General features: G+C 42.1%; 1 protein-coding gene across 14 annotated transcripts in view; it reads right to left on the bottom strand.

Annotated features, from left to right (window-relative positions):
- The window catches only part of sox5 (SRY-box transcription factor 5), a 297848-nt gene that overhangs the window by 24920 nt on the left and 251627 nt on the right, over positions 1-21301 (bottom strand). For 12 of the 14 annotated variants that reach the window (XM_055006506.1, XM_055006507.1, XM_055006502.1 and 9 more), the window contains 2 exons: positions 12729-12855; positions 9051-9136 (listed from right to left, as the gene is read on the bottom strand). In XM_055006506.1, coding sequence (XP_054862481.1) covers positions 9051-9136; positions 12729-12855 — 213 coding nt within the window. The remainder of the gene's footprint in view (positions 1-9050; positions 9137-12728; positions 12856-21301) is intronic. The other 2 variants (XM_055006496.1, XM_055006505.1) reach the window with 1 other exon arrangement.

Here is a 21301-nt window from a genome sequence, read left to right as displayed (position 1 = left end):
AAAGTTTAGTATACTTGTCTTTTGTCAATCAGTTTTAGCGAAAGAGGGAAACGGGTGCCACGAAAAGTAGAGTTCGACCGATATTTTCTAGATTTTTGGATCTGATGCAGAGTAAAAATGTATCAGCTATTCTTTGTATCAACACATATGTTAGACTAATAGTGAGAAGGGAAAATGATGGATTCATGGTCAATTAACTTTCCTAGTAGCAATGTACAATGAAGACACCATTTGACTCTGCACCACCATCTGCTCAGCTACATGTGCTGCAGAGAGTACTGAGCATAACACTGGAGTCAGAGCTGCTCTGATGGACAAACTATGTGATTATGTCATTTTTAAATCATCTCAAGGATCTTCTGCTGCGACAGAAAGTTTTTATATTGGATGACAATTACGCCGATACTGATATATCAGTGATAGGCTGATACATGTGTGAACTGTAAACATGCTCTTTCACACATATCTATATTTGTACATAGTTAAATACTCACTGTTGCCCTGGTTTAAATGCAAGTGTATTTTATTTTGTATAAGCACTTTAAAAGCAATCAAAGTCAAATTTCGTGTTTGTGCTCACATACTTTTCAATAAATTTAATTGTGATTAAGAAGCATATTTGACACTTTCTATAGTGCTGATAGTGCTGCTGCTGCTGCTGCTGCTGCTGTGGTATAAATCAGTGAGGACCAGCTTCAACGAGATCAGATTCGCCGCCTTTCGCTCATTTCTCTTCAATTAGCTGCACTGTAGATCCTGCAGAGGAGGGGTGTTGGGGGGGTTGGAGATGCAGCCAAGCATGAACACCTCCTCCTCCTCCTCCTCCTCCTCCCCACTAGCCAAACCCCCCCAGCAAGTGGACCACAGGCGGTGTGTGTGTTTGTGTGTGTGTGTGTGTGTGTGTGTGTGTGCCATATTCGGACCAGTGGTTCAAAGGCCTCTTTATTTGCGGACTGAATTGAGTTCCATTACAAGGCCAGCTCCCGTCACTCAAAGCCTGCTCAATGGGCCGGCGAGCAATGACACACACACACACACACACACACACACACACACACACACACACACACACACACATAAACACACACACACACACACACACACACACACACACACACACACACACACACACACACACACACACACACGGTACAGAGGGCAGAGGCACTGTGGAACGCGCCCAGAGCGTCGCCACGACGACATGCATGTCAACAAACAGGAAGTGACAGCGCAAAGCCCCCTGGGGTGACTGGAGGAGCGAACACACACACACACACACACACACACACACACACACACACATACACAGTGTGTGAGCGAGAAGGTGGGGGGGGGGATGCAATCGTAGTTGCAGGATGAGACGAAGGAATTTGAAATGTCACTCACTAGCCAGGCGCACTGCTGAGCCGAGTGTTTGTGTGTTTGTGTGTGAGTCTCTCTAATCTCCTAATGTGAGACCAACAATATCTGCATATGTTTGTGTGCACGTGTCGACACCCCTACATGTGTGTTTGCGCTTATTGACGGGAGGTGAAAAGGTGACTATTGATGGTCTCGGCCTGAAGACGTCGGGTGACTGTTTGGTATTAGTGCTATTGACATCGTGTGTGTCTGTGTGCGTGTGTTTACCTGTGTGTGTGCGTGCGTCGCAGACACACAATAAGCCGTCTCTTGTTGTGCTGTTTTTCCTGTCATCTGTCAGCGGGGATCTGCGTGTGTGAATCTTGGTCAATAATCTGCAGCTTTAGTCAGATTACGAGCTCGCCTGATCTTTGTTGTGGGAGTTAACGGCGCTTCAGAGGAGTCTGAGCTCTATTGTTTACACGGACACAAAGACCATTGTATTGATCTTAATGGATTTCTCTCTACGTGTCTGTTTGACCGTGCATTTTTCACTTGTGGGGTTGTTTTTTTGACACTGAAATACAAAAAAAATAAAAGAAGAAAGCACCTATGGACTGACTGTGAGTCACAGGTGTGTGACACAAACACGTTCCTGTCTTTACATCTTCTTTTGTGATTTTTGTCTTCTGTTTTTGAGACTTTGTTGTCATCTAAACCTGTGAACTCCAAGCGGTTTGCGGGTGTTTCTTTTCTCTTCCTGTCACATTTTTACTCACTGTGGGATCATTTTCCAATGCAATATGAACTCCTGCAATCAACACGTGGAACATTTTTCTACACAGGTCTACTAAATACAAAAGAAAAACTGCGCGTCTACATACTATAGACATTAAACTCTTCACATTTTGTGTCTATATTACACTGCTTGCAGTTCAACCCAGAGCAGCAAAAAAGGTACAGAATCTTTGTCACGTGACTTTCAATCACAGGTGACTCACTAATGGCTTCACGGTTCTGCTAAAGAGGGCAGAATTTCTTTTTTTCTTTACATATTTTTCTAAGGCAAACTATTTATTTTGGCGAATTTTTAATTTAGACATATGGAATAAAGCAATTTTGATGAAATATCATGATTTTAAGTTCATATCTACTTAATTTTGCCTGACGAAACAAAGAGTGGAACATAAGTCGTTCAATGACTTTCAATTGTATTTAGTTTTATAGTGTTTTTTTTGATAGATGCCATAATTTTGGTGATTTTTAAAGATAATCTGCCTTTAAAACCCATATTTGATATTAACTGCAACCTAGAAACACATTAAAGTGGTCGAGTTTGGAGAAAAAGTTTACAATGCCTCCCTTATATCTTTATTTCAAACAATAATTTATTTTTTGACATATAACATCTCAAGTATTTGGGTTTTTTCTTTGGTGCTTTGCAAAAGGATGCTAAAAAAGAATTGGTTTTATCTTTACTGAAATCCTTAAAGTGAATCTCTGTTACTTCACTAATGTATTGTCAACTTTATTTTAGAAATTCATCTGAATTTTGGGGACGAAATGCAAAAATTGATTTCCAGAAATGCTATCTGGACTCATTCTATGTTAAAAATGTATTTTCCTTTCCTCAATATGTGCCGGGGTACAATTTGCTCACCTGTCACCATTCATCTCTGCTGCTTATTGGTTTCTCATTGATCTCACACTGCTATTACAAAAAAAATTTCCCTGCAACTCCAAGGAGCTTGTAAGACCTGAGAGGACAGATACGGATACCGGAGCGATTCCCACATCTGAGAAAACTGCTTTGCTGCTATCTGCCTCCCTTCCCGATAAGGTTGTGTGAGGAGAAGCTCGATTGATTTCTCGTTTACCTTCCCTCATCTGTTCCTCTCTCCTCCCTCCAACCGCCTGTCCGTTGTTCGTCCATCTATGTCTCCGGTGTACAGTGCGGTAATCCAGGACAATATGTTCCAACATCTGCCTCTCCATATGATGCCTGACCCACACCATTGACCCTCTTTATGCCACGCCGCACACACATTTTCTCTCTCTTTATTGCACATCCACACTTTCCTCTCCTCCACTTACCTCCATCCCCCATCATCTCTCTGTTTATATCCTTTTAACTGATCATCCTCTGGTACTTTTCATCATTATCGCCAATCTCTCTCCCTCTCTTGCCTGGATAAGTGGATTTTTTTTTCTTTTCATTTTTCAACCCTCTGTCTGTCTTTCTCAGTCCATTTGTGTGATGTGGATGGTATCAATGATATCTAGGGTCAATAGGGAGTCAGATTAACATGGTCTAATGCACAATGTCACGCTCATCCCGCAGATTAAGATGCTAAATGCCAACCTTGTACACTTCAAAGCCTCCATTGCCTTGAAAACCTTCTGTAGAGGATAATGTGTTAAGCTGCCATTGACTATAAGAGCTACTCTGTTGATTTCTATGGAGGATGTTTCAGACACAGAAAGCTTTAAATCATTGAGATTAATACATTTTTCTAAGAACTGCACTTAACTCGAAGCTGTGCTTTTCAGAGGTTTTCTCTCGGTCCTTCTTTCTTTCTGCGAGTACGATTTTTTTAAATGCAGTGCAAATGGAGCAAAAGTCAATTCTCCAAACTTGTTTTCGTGCTTTATTTGCACAACGTGCAAAAAAAGGCCAGTTTTAAATTGAAAGACTGTGATATAGATTCATTTGTATCATCTAAGAAAATAAAATTTCATAAATAGGTTACATTGAGGTCTAAATGAGAAGCTAAATCCTAAAGAGGTAATTCACACTCCAAACTATCAATAGTTTTAGGTTTTTGTGGTTCTTGGAGATGTAATTGGGGTTATTTTGGTTATCTGTTTGATTTTTATTAGAGTCCCCATGTCACAAATTGTGAGAATTTGAAAGACTTGTGTTAACAAAAGATGCTATTGAGTTGCATTAAAGGAAACTACAACTCTGTGTTTGGGGCTTAACCTTAAAAACTGAGACAGAAAGTGACTTGGAGGCCAATATGTGCAGATGTGGATGTTATAATTTACTGAAGTTAGCCCTGTATGATCACTGACATTGATGATTTGAGACAAACTTTTGTTTTTATGATGCTTTTTACTCTTAATCTTCATGTGAACTGTGATATGCGTGTATATAAACAACCTGATAAATTTTACTGTCTGTTTTAGCAATGAACCCTGAGCATTTTCTGTACATTTTTTTAGTTCCTGCCACATTTTCACTCACCATGGGCTCATTTTTTACTGCAACAGAAATAGAGAGAACTCAGAAATGTCTCCTGTAAGACAGTTATAGAAGTGTTTCCAATACCTGAATACACAGAGGTGGCTTTACATACTATAGATATTTAACTATTTACATTTTTAATTTGTTTCCTTACTTGTCTCCTATGAACACTGCCTGCAGTTCAGCAGAAAAGTCCCTGAATTTTGGTCATGTGAATGCTGGTCACAGCTGAGTCAGTCATGGATTCTTAGTTGCAAAAGAGAATGCAGAATTTTAGCTTTTTTCCAGAATCCTCATAGTGCAAATACTGTCTTTTTGGCAAATTTTTAAACAAGACCTGATGTAGAATGAAGTGACTTGATGAAATATCACAGTTTATGCTTAGATTTTATACATCTTTTCCAATTCTAAGTCACACCTGAGAATGTCAGAAAGTTGAGAATCAGATCCTGTTTTTTTTTTTTTTTTTGCACTGTATACTAATAAACTGTATAATTTTGGCACATTTGAAAAAGATTATACAGCTTTCACAATTGGTTTTGGGGTTGAGATGGTTCAAAAAAAGACCAGAAAAAGGGCATCTCTCAGGCTGTGCTGCCTCAGTTTGACGATACTCTTAAAAATCTGTGTATCTTCAATACATGTGCAGTACTAATGCAGCTTTTCTAGTAGCAGTTGACTTTTATCTTATTTTTCCTCTTATTCTTTACAAAGTTAATAGAATTTAACTCATAATCTAAGAGGAATGTACAAGAGTAAATTATGAAAACCAAAAAGAAAGATCTAAATGTGGTACTGGTTAGCTTCTGAACTTATATAGTGTCAGCACTGTGTGTGTGTGAAGGTGTGTGCAGGTAGTTTTTGTTCCCTACATTAGTACCATTATACCAGTGTCCCAAATGAGTCCATGTATTGAAGCCTGTTGAAAGTACTGAGGCACCAAAGGTCACGACCCGAGCCGGATTAAATTCCCTCCTGTCACTACATGAGATAAGAACCCAACTGTGACGTTCAAATGACTACAGTAAAAGTTTGAATCACCACGTAGGTACAAATATATGTGATGTTCGAATGCATGTAGCACGTTCAGGATCACGTTTCAATGTTCTCTTGAATGCAGCTGGAGTTTTTATTGTTCGCTGTATCTGAAAATCTTTTATTTTCTGTCCATATTTGTGTGTGTGCTTCGCTGAGTGGGTTCACCCGTGTCCTCTCAGCCAAACCACTGTGTTGCCGTGGCGACCTGAGGCCCGAGCTAACCGTCATGTCTCGTCTCTGGCGGCAGAAACACCTTCTTATCAAATGAGGGCGGCGAGACGATCCCCAAAGGAAATCCATCCACATTGAGACATCTGTACTCGTGTTAGCCCGGGCAAATCCGTTTTCTTTTCCCGACAAAGCCTTAATCTCAGCCGTGTTTGTGCGAGCGTGCATGTGGATTTCTTTTATTTTTTTTACTGGGGGGATTGTAAGAAAGAAATCTGCCAGTGAGATGGTTTTTTTTTTCTTTTTTTTTTTTGCACTTGTGTTCTTTCACCCCTCCCGGATGGTTGAAAAAAAAAAATCCAATTGCAAGGTGGACAAAGCTGTTCAACTGGAGATTTGAGCGAACACAGCTGAACATATGGACAGCTAGATTGAAGCGGCGATAACAGACAGAGGACATTATTCTTGGGCTAAACACACACATATACACACATGCGAGTAACAATGAAATCAGTGACGACAGCGGGGTCCGTTCTCCATGATAGAATTACACAGCTATTCTGTTCTCCCTGTAGTGTCTAGCATATGGGGCAGCACGTTTGGCTGACAGGTGCAAATGTATTACACACACTCCACCTGACCTTTAACCCGCGTTTTCCCGTCGTTTTTTCTTTCGCAAGAGCGAGAAGATGTGTTAATATACATGCAGCTGTTTCCCCCAGATACACGCGTCTCGCTTCGGTGTGTGTTGCGTTTTATGATAATGCATGTCAAGGAGGCGAGGGGTGGCCGAGTGCAGCTCGTATCGAGGCCGAGCCCAACACCGCAGCTTAATGTGTTTCAGACAGGCAGCTGAGAGGACGCCCGCACAGGCTCTTAACCCCTGGGAGAGTGGGGGCCTCCCCGGAGCCCACGTGGATCCGAGTGGAAGCGTTTCAGCGTCGAAGGGTTCGGCGGAGGTGAAAGCGGGTCAGGATTACCAAGTGAAAAGGCCACTTATTCTACATAAGCAGACGGGAAAAGGATCGAACTCGTCCTCCTTAAAAGTGGGAAAACAGATGTTGGCTCCTTGTTTTTTATGTTGTACCTTTCCTTCATTTTTCTGCTCTGTTTTCTTACTTCTTCTCCAGATTTATGAGACGGCAGAAGAGCACACAGCAGACCACTTTATCAAGCATATGAGTGCTTGTAGATATGGACTTCTCCTCTAAATTTTGATTGCTCAGAGATGCAAAAACAGATATAATGACAAAAAATGCGCTGATGCTCTACAAGAAGACTTAGTAGTTAACAGTGCTGAAAACATTAGAATGCGGCCATTTTCAGAGAGTAAGAAATTCTAATATCTCTGTATGGACTGATTGTTTATATATTTGTTAGGGTTACACTGGAAAAAGGAAAATAATGGGGTCATTGTTTGTTGTTGAGAAATGTTATCTATCCCCAACTCTAACTTTCGAGCAATGTATTTTACAAACTAGTTTACCATGAAGACACCGTACCGTTTGACTCAACTGTACTCTGCTACATGTGCTGCACACAATAGACTAGTAGACGGTAGACTAACATTTTAATTTGCATGGTGTAATATGGTGGAGTTTGCTGTGTAAACTTGATCAACATGTAGACTTTAGTACTGAAAACACCAAAGGGCAACCAATTATAGGGAGTAAGACATTCTGATATTGATATATTTGCCAATATTGTTTATATATGTTAGAGTTATGCTGAAAAGGGAAAATATTGGGGCTATTGTTTACTGCTGAGACCAGCCCCAACTTTTCAGAAATGTATTTTACAAACTAGTTTAGCATGAAGTCACAGCTTGACTCTGCACCACCATCTGCTCAGGTGTACTCTGCTACATGCGCTGCACAGAGTCCTGAGAGTGTTTAATTGGCTTGGTCACATCTGGAAAACAGATTTGACTAAAAAGATGTTGCAGTTTGCTCTTTAAACTTGTTCTACATGCAGAATTTAGTACTAAAAACACTACAGCAAAACCAGCAGTGTATTTCACAAACTAGTTTAGCATGAAGTCATGGCTTGACTCTGTACCACCATCTCCTCAACTGGACTCTGCTACATGTGCTGCACATGGCGTCGCAGATGCTTGACAAACTATGTGATGTCAAAATCACCTCAAGCATCTTTTTCTGTGTTATGTTCTATGAAAAAAGTATCATATATTAGACAGCATATACACAGATACTGATATTTGTATGTAAGACAAATATCGACCAATAATATAAGCTAACCGATATATCAGTCGAGTTCTGGAAAACACACCATTGAACCACAAATCAGAGTATACTTACTATTTTATACTATATAATTACTTTTTCTCTAGCTTTTATCCAAATATTCACACTTGTAGTCAACCCAAATGAACTCAATTAAGTTTTTAAAATTCAATTTCAATTAGATGACTACTGCTCTGTGTAAACACAGCCTGCAGTTCAACCAAAAAGTCCCTGAATTTTTGTCATGTGACTGTTGGTTGCATCTGAGTCACTGATGCCCTCTCAGTTGCACTGAGGAGCACAGAATTTTTAGTTTTTTTCAGAATTTTTCAGAAACTTTCAGAAAAGTTGTTTTTTTTTTATTTTTTATATTGACTCATATAAAATATAGTGTTTTGATGAAGATTTTCAACGTAGATTTCACAAAGGAGTGTCAGAAAGATGAAAATTTGACGAGTGCTTCTGTTTTTACCGTATCTGGCTCTGATAATTGGTCTAAGATAACATGCCTTTTGTACTTATTGGTAAGTTTTGGGATTCAGAAGGTCAAGAAAACTACCTGTAACAAGCATTAGTTCTCGGTGTTCGGGGGTTTGTGGAAAGATAGGTAAAAGTGAAACCACCAATTTGGTCATGATAGTAACCCGAGTCACATCCAAAGATGCTTCTGTGCTGTTAAAGAAGACAGAAATGTCTTCAGCATCACCGCCAGATCACTTCTAACAGTCAATCTGAATATTTCTGCCATATATCCTGCACCCTGACACTCACATCAGCAGCACTATCAACCCTTTTACTTCCAGTAGCAGGACAAAGCCGAGGGCCAACGCTACATTTGTCATCGTCAGATCATGAAGATCATGTTTTTGCAGGATGCCTTCAGTGTCCACACTCTGGCTGGAAGTGACAGCTGTGCTTCCCACCCCTGTGGCTGTGTTTGTGGTGTTGTGGAGCTCAGTGTGAGGTGTGAACACTGTCAACTGTGAGTTCTTGTGTGGATGCTGCAGTCTTACCTGGAGCTGGAGGGGTCCCAGGCCTGGTGTGGCGGCTGCAGCGGCGGCCATCGTTGTGGGGATGAGCTGGAGAGGGTAGGGGTCACCTGAAGGGAACCAGAGATCACATTTTTTATAGAAAATCTGTCGTTTTTGGTGCACCCAAATCCTCACATTTGTCCTCCCTCCTTTATCCTCTTGTTTTTCTCATCCCACCTCCATCCCTTGTTCTCCCCCGCCTCACCCCCCACCATCCACCCTCCACCACCACCTGAGTCCCTTTCTGCAGCTGTTAAAGCCGTCCTTTGTGTGCGCTGCCGGTAGGGCCCTAATGAAAAGCCTGATTGTGTGTCCTCCTCCTTAATACCCCCTGACAAAGAGCAGCGAGGTGAAGGGATTCTGATAAAGCCGGCCCCAGTACCGTAATTAAGAGCCGCGACTGCCGATTGCTGCTCTCTGCTCTCTCTCTTTTTTCACCCCGTTCTGCTGTTTTGTGCTGCTTTCCCACTTTCTTCTTCTTTCTGTAGTCACAAGTTACTCTCTACCACCTCTCATCTCCTCCACCTCTCCCTCTCGTTCCCCCTCTTCTGTCAGGAATGATAAATCAGGAGATAGATGGACGAAAAGGGTGGCGGAGATGACAGAAGTGCAGGGAGGTGGAGGAAGCAGGGGAGAAAAAGGATGATTCCAGGTTATTAGTTAGTAGGTGCAGATAGGCTGTGCTGTAATTACTCAGAGAGAGAGAGAAAAGAAAAGGAGGGGCAGAAAGGTCAGACATGAGGGGAAGAAGAGGAATATTGTGTTTAATTTTAGTCGTATTGTATAGACATGTTGCTTGGCGGCTCTGATTTCCATCAGGCGTTCATATTGGTGTTTAATCCAGGAAACTTGTTCCAGGAGAAACTTCTCAGGGCTCGACCTTGCATTTCTAACCCAAACCTTCAGCTCAGCCTCTCGGCTCATGCAAATTTGCATGTGTCCCAGCTTGGCATCAGCCTTCCAACATATTTTCCCATATAACTTGCCTCTTTTCCTTTATAAAAAAAAAAAAAAAAAAAAAAAAAATCAAAACAACTGAAAGCAAAAGCTGAGACATTCTTTCCTCCAGTGGGGAAGGAGGGAGGGCAGCAGGGATTAGAGAATTATTTCAGGACTGTGTATTCTAGGAGATTGGTCTTTTCTCCTTGCTCCCTAGACAAACATGAGCCCAGTGGATATTTATGCTCCTCCTGGGGGTCGCTGTAACAAAAGGGAGAATGACAGGGAAAAGCAAACATGTTGCTCTTGGCTCGGGGACAGCGACCCAGGCGGACCGGGCTGAGATTTCTCACTGATAAACAGACGAAAGGGGGAAACAGATCGAGGCGAGTGAGATACAAAAAGGCCATCAGTGTCACTTTGTGGACAGTTTTAAGTGTTTTAAAAATTCTTAAAGGGGCATCCTGAAAGCACTTTCTGGGGCTTGTTGCTCCTGTCACATTTTTTACTCAGTGTGGGCTTATTTTTCACTGCAACATGAACAAGCATGACTAGAAGTAGACAGAACTCAGAAAAGTCTCTAGTGCAGCATTACATAATTATAATGCCATAAATCGCTAAAAAGAATTACAAAAGTAAAATGCCTTCTCAATGAAAAGAACTTGGATTTTTCATGCATAACATGTTTCCAAGTGCCCGCAGGTGTTAACAATAGTGGAGCACATGCTATAGATATTTTATTTCACACTCATACTATCTGTTCTGTAAAAAAATACTGCCTGAAGTTCAGCCGAGTTCGGCTAAAAATATAGCAATTTTTGGTTATGTGATTGTTGGTCAGAGTGAAGCCATTATTGGCTTTTTGGTTGTGTCAAAGAGTGCAGAATTTTTTGTCTTTTACAGAATCTGGTTAGAGCAAATCCTTTATTTTTGGCCAATTTTTTAATAAGACATGTAGAATAAAGTGAATTTTCTAAGATTTGGTTAAGTTTCTATACAGATGTTCAGCTCAAGCACCACGGGAAGGTTTCTAGTTCCGATAAAGAGTGCAGTTTTGCTGATTTTTAAAAAAGACAACACACCTTTCAGGTTTAGAGGGTTAAACATGGAGGCAAAAGGCAAGTTTATTTGTCATGGGTATCATGACTAAAGCTGTAAAAATAGTTGTTTAATGTCTTATCTGTCTCTGAACATAGTTTTCTAAAGTCTGACATTGCTTGAGGCTTTAAATGTTTTAAAGAAAATCATGAGTTTGAAAGATATGCACCTTTTTTGGGGTATTTGTGACCTTTAAAAGTGCAATGCTGGATCTCTTGTCGCCCCTTTGAGTTAATTTGAGTCTCATATACATAAGACAAAAGAATCAGATGAATTTGGTACAAAGACTCCAAAGTGGGATAAAAATGATGTATTTAGGATGGCAATCGGTGGGAGATATAAGCTGCATATTTCATGCTTGCTTCTCACTTTGTAAGCAGGAAAAGTCTGTTTGAAAATGAGCTTTTCGAGTAAATTCTGCACATTTCCTACCTCTAAATGCAGGTCTATTATGCACAGCTTTAGTTTTTAACCTTCAAAAAAGAGCAGCTATCTTAAGCTGTAGCACGCTGTGTCAGAAGCACATAACAAATGCGTCGCCGTCCAAGTGTTTAAACAAGACAGCCACCGAGTGCACAGAAGTCCATACTGCGCGGGGTCTATTCATATCTCCGACGCTACGAAAGCGCCGTGAGAATATGTCAGAGCACAATGCTACACATGTCCTATTTCGAGCCGCAGCAAAACCGAAAACTACATCAACTCACAACAACTTCGAAAGTTGCCAGAGAGTTTTCTCAGGGGCGGCTTGGCCTGCCGAAGTGTGCCAGTCCGGTTGGAGTTGGCGGAGGCAGTGAAAAGACAAGCCCACTACTTGACAGGGTATTTACGTGGGCAGTGGGCGTGGGTGAAGATGGCACTAATTAAAATGGAATGGACTTGTTTGGGAAGCTGTGAAACTGTAAGTGGGGTGGTGGGGAGAGGGGTGGGAGCGGGACTGAGTGTGCACATATTCGTTTTTGTAATTTTTTTTTTCCCTGCAATATCACAAAGCGATCACTGAGCGTCTTTGTGTGTGCGTGTCTATGTGTGTTAGTGCGTGTGGGCTGTGTTGGAAACATGTTCTGGCTGCGTCCCGTGTTAATGTGAGGAGAACCTGGGGCAGGTCACATTACCACCCTCCCTCCCCCCTTCTGCTAACCCCCCACCGTGCATTTATTCCCAGCATCCCCTGGCAAGCACCAACCTCCCTCTCTCCCTCTCTCTTCTTCCTTTTTCCCTTCTCTCTCTCTCTGTCATGGTAAACAACACATTGCCACACAGCCGGAGCGTGATAGCCAAAAAAAAAACAAAAAAACATGTCCTGCAGGACGCCTTCATTTTGCTGCTTTTATATATCAAAAAATAGACAAGACAAAAGGAAGGAGCCAAGAGAGAGAGGGAGATAAAGAGAGAGGGAGAGTGTAAACAGGAAGGGTGTATTTGGATGGTTTTTCTATTAAGAGGGAGATGATGTTGTTGTAGGGGCAAGCTCGTCTTTTGGGAAACAACCAGACTCCTTGTGTGTGGGAAAAAAACGCTTCTACCTTGCTTGGTGCAAAACATGTGAAACATCACACATAAGCTACTTTTTTTTTTAACTCCCAAAGTTGCACCCATTTAGGAATGTATGTGTCGACTCACTGCAGCCAGGCTTGTAGTTGAAGCCAGGGGGCATTAGGAAGCCCTGCTGGGCTGCAGCCGCCGCCAGAGTCCGCTGGTCTGGAGGAAAGACGGGAATCATCAGCGGCGGGAGCTGGCCCTGGACCTGCTGATAAAGGAGGGAGAGGAGGATGGGGTTTTTTTGAATTTTGGAAAAGGGAAAAGGAAGGAAACATACAAAGATTAATACCTGAACATGCACTGAGAAGTAAATCCTGCAACAAGAAGAACATACGAATGGCATGACCCTGATTTCTCACAATCATATGCATTCAGTCTCATACACATACATTTACACATATGGAGCTCACATATGACATCAGTGAAGGAGGCTCTAAACGCAGCGAGTCATGAGGACAGTTCAGTAAACTCTAACAACAGCTGGCCCGTTTTTTGCCTTTTTTATTTGGAAGATAATGTTCTCTCTCCCCTCCATCAGCATCATCAGCGCACATATACACAAAAACGCACGGATACAACCCAGCGTCTGTCGGCAGAGAGCCATACGACTTCATAAGGTTTCCAGGATTTTAAAAGGAGACGCAGAAAAAAGCTCCTGCGATGGGTGACTTTGGCAGGGACGACAGGAGAGAGAGAGGAAGGAGAGGCAGAGAAGTAGGAGACAGATGGTTGCACTAAACAGCGTTCTGCCAAAAACAACACACAAAGACTTGCGTGTGATGGACTGACTGACAGTTTGAGAGGAAGGAGAGGAGAGGATGAGGAGGAGAAGCAGTGAAGAAGAGGAGGAGAGTGGAGAAAAGGTGAGAGGAGGAGGGAAAGAATGGATCTTATCTGGCTCAGGTTGTGTATCAAACCACACGCACGAAGGAAATTCAAACTTTAAACCATCTTCCGATAAGCAAATCAAATCAATTGCTTTTGCAACAATTGGGTGTGACAGCGTTACATAATCGGTAGATCAGAAGCAAACTATGCCCTCTTCGCTCTTTGAATTTATCTGTTTCTGCAAAGACACACTGTGGTGTTTTCATTGGAAACAGTTTTGGTTTTGAATCTTTGGGGATGGCAACAATACAACAATGCTGCGCCCACACTGTAGTGAAATAAAATGAGAAGTAGAAGAGGCCGGTCCTGCAATCCAATCAATTATTCAACAAATCTGCTTCTGTGCTTGTTCTTTTTAACCAGACTTTTAGTTAGCGGCTGACTGATACTACCAGCTGATATCAGCCAGTCACAAATATATTGATATTAGCATATTTGTGGTTTAATATGGGCTGATATAAAAGCTTTCTGGGGGTATTTGGGGTAATTTAGAAATGGTGTTGTCACTGAGTAAGTCACTGTCTGCAGCACATGTAGCAGAGTACTCATTGTAGACAGTTGTGCGGAGTCCAAGCTGTGTTTTCATAGACAGATAGTAACTAGTTTGTAAAATACATTACTGGAAAGTTAATACAACCTTGTCTTTTACCTGTTTTTTTTTTAACATATATAGGGACATGCAGACTTACCAAAATCTAAATGTCTTACTCCCTAAAATCAGTATTGGCTCCAAAAATCCAGTTCCTGTGGGGCTCCAATGTGTTATATATTAGAGAAGAAATGTTCTTCAGTGTATATCTTGTCAGATATGCATTGATATGAAACCCTTTTTATGCTGTTGTCAATAAAATAATTTAGAAAAGATCTTTGTGGTAAGTTAGAAATGGTGCTTCTGGGAAAGCACCGCGTGCAGCACATGTAGCAGATCACTCATTGCAGATAGTGGTGCAGAGTCCAAGTGTTGTCTTCACTGTAAGCTGCTTACTAGTTTGTAAAAGGCATGGCTAGAAAGTAAATAAAGAAGTACCCTTCATCTTTTCCCCTTCTCAATATAACGCTAGTATATAAATGAATAATATCGGCTGATGTATTGATGTCAGAATTTCTTACTTCCTAAAATCAGCACTGGTCCCAAAAAATCCAGAATTAGTCGGGCTTTAATAGATGCTATCTGATCAAATTTAGAGACAAAACATTCTTAGGCATGTATGTTGTCTGACATATGCAGATATAAAAATCTTTATACAGAATGTAATGCCGAAAAATGTGTGTGGGGTAACTTAGAAATAATGTCATGACATAGTTTGTTGGGCAGAGCACCACTTAGCACTGTCTGCAGCACATGTAGCAGAGCATTCATCACAGACAGTGGTGCACAGTCAAGTGGTGTCGTCACGGTAAACTACTAACTAGTTTGTTAGAAGACATTGCTGGAAAATTTATAAACATTTCTCCAGACACATATAATATTGGTTCATATACCAATATTTCAAATTAGTATTTTCTAAAATTGTTTCCAAAATTGGCACCCAAAAATTCCGTATCGGTTGGGCTCTAGTCTAGGATGACCCAAGACTATAGATTGAAAGGATAGAAAGAATATCAATATTAAAATGTTTTGCTTCCTTATTGGCCTCTAAATTCCAGTATCACCTGGGCTCTGATCCATAATATATGATATGCTTTGGAGAAGAAATGTTCTTTTGTGGCAAAACACATTGACAGAAAGTTAATCAAGATTCTCCCTTCTCATATATGTATAAATATATATAGAGAATATCAATATGTGAGTATTTTACTGTATAAAAATGGGCCTCAGTATCTTTAGAGCTGCTTGTTTAGTGGCAGCTGTTTCCCGCTTACATCAAAAGCACATTTTAAAAAGACAACAGTGCTAAACTTTATGCGCTAAATTGGCAGAGTGGCCCTTTAAATCAAATCCCTGACGGGGTCTTCAGGCCTTTGACCTGCACTCGTCTTGTTGCACGGCACTTTGCTCCCTCTTTGCAACTCATCTCTCTCAATCTCCTTCTGTCGCTCTTATTTTGCCAGGAGGCCAGAGAGGTAATGGTTGAATAGGATAATGGGCAGGTAAAAGCCGTCTGATGTGGAAAATTGATCTGGAATGATGGAAATGGCTAGAAATGACTGCACAATCATAAGGACGGTGGTTGGAGTGTAGATGCTACAATCAGGTAATATCTCTGAATGTAGGCACTTGAAGTGGTTAGCGCTTGAGACAGGTAAATGGAGACGAGAGGGAGAGTCGCTGTCGCTCAGTGCTAACAGCGCTTTTACAGTGTACTGTAAAAGTGTGTGCGCTCTTCCTCCCCCCTTCTTCCTGCTGCTCCTGTGTGTCGGCATGCGGCAGCCAGCAGCACTGTAATCAAACTATCACAGCGCTGGGGAACAGCGCTCTCTTCAAGCGGCTCCTGTTTCCCCCCTTACAACCAAAAACAATAATTACTCCACCATTTTGGTTAACCATAAACCATCGCACCGCCTGCGCCGCGCGATCAGAAGGGGGAGGCGTTCCAGCGCGACGCTCGGACAGGACCCCCGCGGGGACGAATCACAGACAGAACTGTTCTGCTTTGCCTTTCAGGCCTAATTGGACATATGCTGGAGTGGAGCTGGCTAGCAGTACTGTAATGTACCGGAGGGAGGAGAGGGAGAGGATGGGAAGAGGAGGCAAGTAGAGGAGGAGAAGTTTGCGGCAGCTGTAATACATACATACTGTACATAAACACATCACCGCGTACAGTAAACCGCATGACGTCAGTGTGTGCACAAGGATTTTTGCTTCCTTCTCTGAAAGTATCACAGAAAATCCTGCAGAGCATCCAAGTCTTCTCCCCTCGATTGCTGCCAGCCTGAACACAATAGGCGCTGCATTAATCAGCCTACAGAAGTGTTACACAACACACATTAGTCTGCACAATGGGATAAGAAGATCAGGCAGCAAAGAAAGAATAAAAAAAGAGGAACAAAAGAGAAAAAGAAAGAATGGTTTACAGAGAATTTTTCCCATTCGCTCCCATATGTTGCAGTTGATGCAGTGCAACTAGCTTTGCAACCTCACAGGGCGACACAAACACACCAGGGATCGACCGATTGTGTTTTTTTTATTATTGGTAACACAAGAAAGGCTGATATTTTGTGCTGATATGCATTAGATATAATGTTTTAACAGCATGTGATCGCAGAAAACCTGTCATTCATAACTAGGCTTCTTCATAAATAAGAGTGACTGTAACTGAATATGTAAAGTAGAAATAGAAGTGATTAAATTAGGACGCTCTTGACTGAGATTGATCAGTTTGATTCCTGCAGTTGCTTCTCTGTTTTCATAATCTTTCACTGTTTTATCACCAATTAAGGTTCATATCTTAAAGCTGTATTGATTATTGTTTTTAAGGCTCGTGTCAGGGTGATTTGTGGCTGCATAGCCTTAACCACTGTGAGAGAAGCTAATCTCCTGGTTTGTGTTTCTTAACCAGTTTTTTTCTGCTAGAGACCACAGAATGATACAGAGAGAGGAGGCTGCATCAGACCTGAAATAGTGCTTTTAATTTAACAATAACTGGCCAATAAATATGCCAATGCCAAATATAGGGACGTATATCTGTCACGATTATCGGCCTATCTTTAAAACACACTTCAGGAAGAACAAACAAGGGTCACTGAGGAGGATAAACAAGAAAATGCACAAGATTATATGTGTGCATTGGTGTCATATGATATCAGAGTGGATCGTTCTCCGTACATTCCTTTCCATTTACATTCCTTTACAGCTGCAAACTAACTTAATCTAATATCTCGCACATACTGCGATGCAATACCTTAAAGGGAGCTCTGTGTGTCGGCCGCCCAGTGATGCAAACTTTGAAAGCAAGAAGAAGAAGAAAAGAGCGGGAAACAGTGCATGTGTGCCATCCAAAATCAAGAGAATAAGAATCAGAGACAAAGAGATGAACTGACAGAAAGGAAAAGCTACTGAGAGAAAGTGAGGGAAAGAAAAAGTGAGAGCGAGGCCAGATCTATCAGACAATCTCCAGATCCTAACATAAAGGGGAAAAAAAGAGGCACATCTGAAACAGCGGGCGCTTTGGGGAATAATGCACTCCTCAGCTTCTCTTTCACATCAGGTCCAAAGCGAACATGAAAACCTACAATGCACACAGAGGAAAACATCACACCGCCGATACTGTAAGCTTTGCTGACGTGGAGAATAAGAGGCTTTTTTCCCCTCCACGTCCAAAAAGGGAACCTGAAGCAAACAAAACTCATCTGAAAAATTCCTCTAATCAGTGATAACTGAATGCAAAACAAAGAAAAATACTCGGAAGGAGGAAAAAAAGATTGCATATATATATATATATTTATATATAAAGACGAAGTGTGAAACTTTTTCTTGAGAACTTTCACAGGGGCAAAGAGGACAGAAAGAGAGAGAGAGAGTCGACAATTCGCCCTGGCGAGACGAATTCTCAGGAAATAAACAGCAGATAGAGAGAACAGAATGAACAAGAGAGGGAGGAAAGAGTGAGAGGAAGAGAGACGGCGAAGGGGAGCAAGAGTTGGATAATTGGCAGCGAGTCGAGGCTGCGTTCACCACGCGCCAGGCGGCACAGCTTGAACTTAAAGCGCCGCTGCGGCATAATGAAGATGTGGCCGCTAATTAACATATGGGGTGCGAAACAGGTTGGTTGGCACGCGGCACGCTAAAAACTCCAAGGTAAAGTTATTATTGGGGAGTAATTAGCTCTATGAAGTTAATGCGCCGAACAATAGCTGCCAGCGCCGCACAATATGGCTCGCATCTGAGCGCGCGAAAAAATAGCCCCCGCTAAAGTGCGAGTCCCACAGCTAAAATCTGTTGGCGACCATATGCTCCGGCAATTAATGCAAGACCTGGATGACCTATCGCTGAAGAGGGGACGTGCGAGCGATAGAACCAATAATTAATTTGGAGAGAGAGAGGGAACGAGAAGGAGAGAGATAGCCGGCTTTTAATATTAGTCCATTAACTTTCTATGGACAGAGGCTATTAGGCCAGTGTGCTGTGAAAGCAGGGGCATGGGGGACTGCAGGTATGTCTACGCGCTGAGGACTATCTGGTTGTGGTCCAGTTTGAGTGCATGTGTGCATTACAGCTTGCTAGGAAAACACAAATTACACTGGCTGCCATGTAATGGAGGTGATTAAACTATTACACAGGCAATTGGGTTAGCGGTTCCAATGCAAAGAATACGTTGGTGCTGCCGTGTATGTATGAGGTACACGTGGAAACTGATTTTAAAAAGTGCACTGTGTCATGTTTTCACATTTGTCTTCATGTTTTTGACAGATTGAAAGGCGCATACTGAGGCGGTGTTAGGGTGTGTGTCGGTGTGATTGAGTTACCAGTGCAGGATAGCCTTAATAGAGAGCTTGTTAGCCGCTGTCGCTGGCGATTCTGGCCCCCTTTAAACCAGTCAAAGCATCAGGTGGCTTTAGTCATTTTCTGATATTTTTTCTTTACTCTCTGTCTGCTTTGTTGGCTCCGACCTATAGCGACTATGATTCTTGATGAGATGAAAGACGGCACATAGCGGTGGCGCGACAAAGGCACTCGACGGTGTGTATGTGTGTGTTTTGCTTGGGTGAGTTTTGATTCATTAGGCAGGACACACTCCCGCATCCCTCTGTTTCAGTATACATTGTGTGTGTGTGCGCCTCGCTGCTATTCTATGAAAATGTGTTCTCAAGGTAAGCCCTGAGCCGCTCGGCAGGTGAGCTCCTTTCATCCCTGTCGCGCTTCCCCACGCGGAGGCAGCAGTCGTCCCCGGCAACACCGGGGGGAGCCTCCGAGACAAGCCGTTTAATTAGAACGAGACAAGACGAGAGGGAAAGTAAAGGGAAGTTCGAGAAAATGTGCTCACCCCTTGGAGTTTAACAAGAAGGCCCCTAGCAGGGGGTAGCAGTGTTGGTGTGTCTGCATGTCTTTATGTGCACACATGTCCCTGTTTGGGAATTTCTTGTGAGAGTGAGCTGCGTTGTAATGAACACAAAGTTTTTTAAAGTGAATGTCAGTTTTGTGGATTAGTTTAGTCACGATATGGGTTTTGGTGCAAGATTGAAACTTGGATTAGGTTGCTTATGCTTGAAGATGATTTAAGATCAGGATTAGGAGGCGTGGAGGTTAAATCAGGATAAAAGTAGAGGTTAAATTCAGAATTGAAGCCCAAAATCTACTGGCAGGTTTGAAAGGCATGTTGTCTTTTTAAAAAATTGTCAAAATTATACCCTTTATCACCAAAAACTGTAACGATCCAAGCCAAAAATTGTGATATTTCATCAAATCAATCTTTACATCTTATTTAGCATTTTTTCTAAATATTTTGTCTTTTTGGCAAAAGTAAACCTTTTGCACTAACCAGACACTATAAAAAACAAAAAATTCTGTGCTCCTTTATGCAATTGTGAAAATAGTGACTTTGCTTCACATGGCAAAAATTCTGCAACTTTTTGGCTAAACTTGGATAAACTGCAGGCTGTGTGTACACAGAGCAGATAGGAGGCGAGTATGGAAACAAACTACAAATGTTGCTGTGAAACATCTATAGTATGTACAATCACAATTTTTTTTCCATTATTGGTAACAACTGTGGACACTTGGAAAAGTGGAACAAGTGGTGCAAGACTTCATATTGCAGTGAAAAATGAGCCCACAGTGAGCAAAAATGTGATGGGAGCTAAAAAACTCCCAGACCCTGCCTGAGGATGGAAATTAATGGATCACAGGTGATGCTAAATCACGGATCATTTCAGGTAGAATTAATTAGCCAGTGAAAACATGGCCAGTCACTGATACTGAACACTCATGAAGGTCCACGCATGTCTGTGTGTGTTACTCATACAGTGCGTGTCATTAGCTTTGTGCTGCTGTTGCGTCTGCAAATGAACTTTCTTGCTCGTCAGCTCGCCGCCACATTCGGCGAGCGCCGTTGGCCTAAATAGCGGCGGCTAACATGCATATCGCCGGCTTGATTGGGGTTTCGGGGTGAGAAAAAATAGGAAACCGGACACGAGGACAATAAATAATTTGTCCTCCTTTCATGAAGGATGTGTGCCACTCTCCTCTCTTTTTCATGAGCTTGATTATTCGTTTCATTTCATCACCTCTTCCAAGTGGACGGTTGAAAGCATTCTTCACAGGCCTTTGGGGGTTTGGGTCTAACAAAGCCAAGGACGCAGACACACACAAACACACACACACAAACACACAAGAAGGGACAGCTGAACTCAGTCTCGTTAGGGGGAAATGCAATCACAGGGGGCTTATCATACAGACGCAAAACACACACACACACACACACACACACACGGCACACAACACACTGAACCTGGTGCCCTCGCTCTGGCAGGCCATTGTATTGTGGGATTGTGCGGACAATCTCTTCATGAATGATTAAGCAGTGTATTTCTCGACCAAGTCTTTGATGATGAGTGTGTGTTTGATCATCAGGCAAGTGTGCAGCACTCTCTCGTGATACAGCCGTGCGTGCATTCAGCGGCGTGCACATGTATGTACGTGCACTTTTTTTTTTTTTGACGTGCGCGACATACGTGAGCGTGTGCTCCCGTGATGAGCCCCTGTTGATTGTGTTGCCGCTCTTAACGAGGCTGCCTACAGCTGCCCCCTGCGCTTGTGAGAAACTATTGTTGGGCCCGTTCAATGGAGAGACGCTTGTTTGGGAAAAGGTTGCAAAGTCATGGGAAAA

This window comes from Amphiprion ocellaris, chromosome 21 (assembly GCF_022539595.1).
Source record: "Amphiprion ocellaris isolate individual 3 ecotype Okinawa chromosome 21, ASM2253959v1, whole genome shotgun sequence".
NCBI lineage: Eukaryota > Metazoa > Chordata > Actinopteri > Pomacentridae > Amphiprion > Amphiprion ocellaris.
Note: the sequence above shows the minus strand (reverse complement) of the source record. Positions and strands in the feature narration are given on the sequence as shown.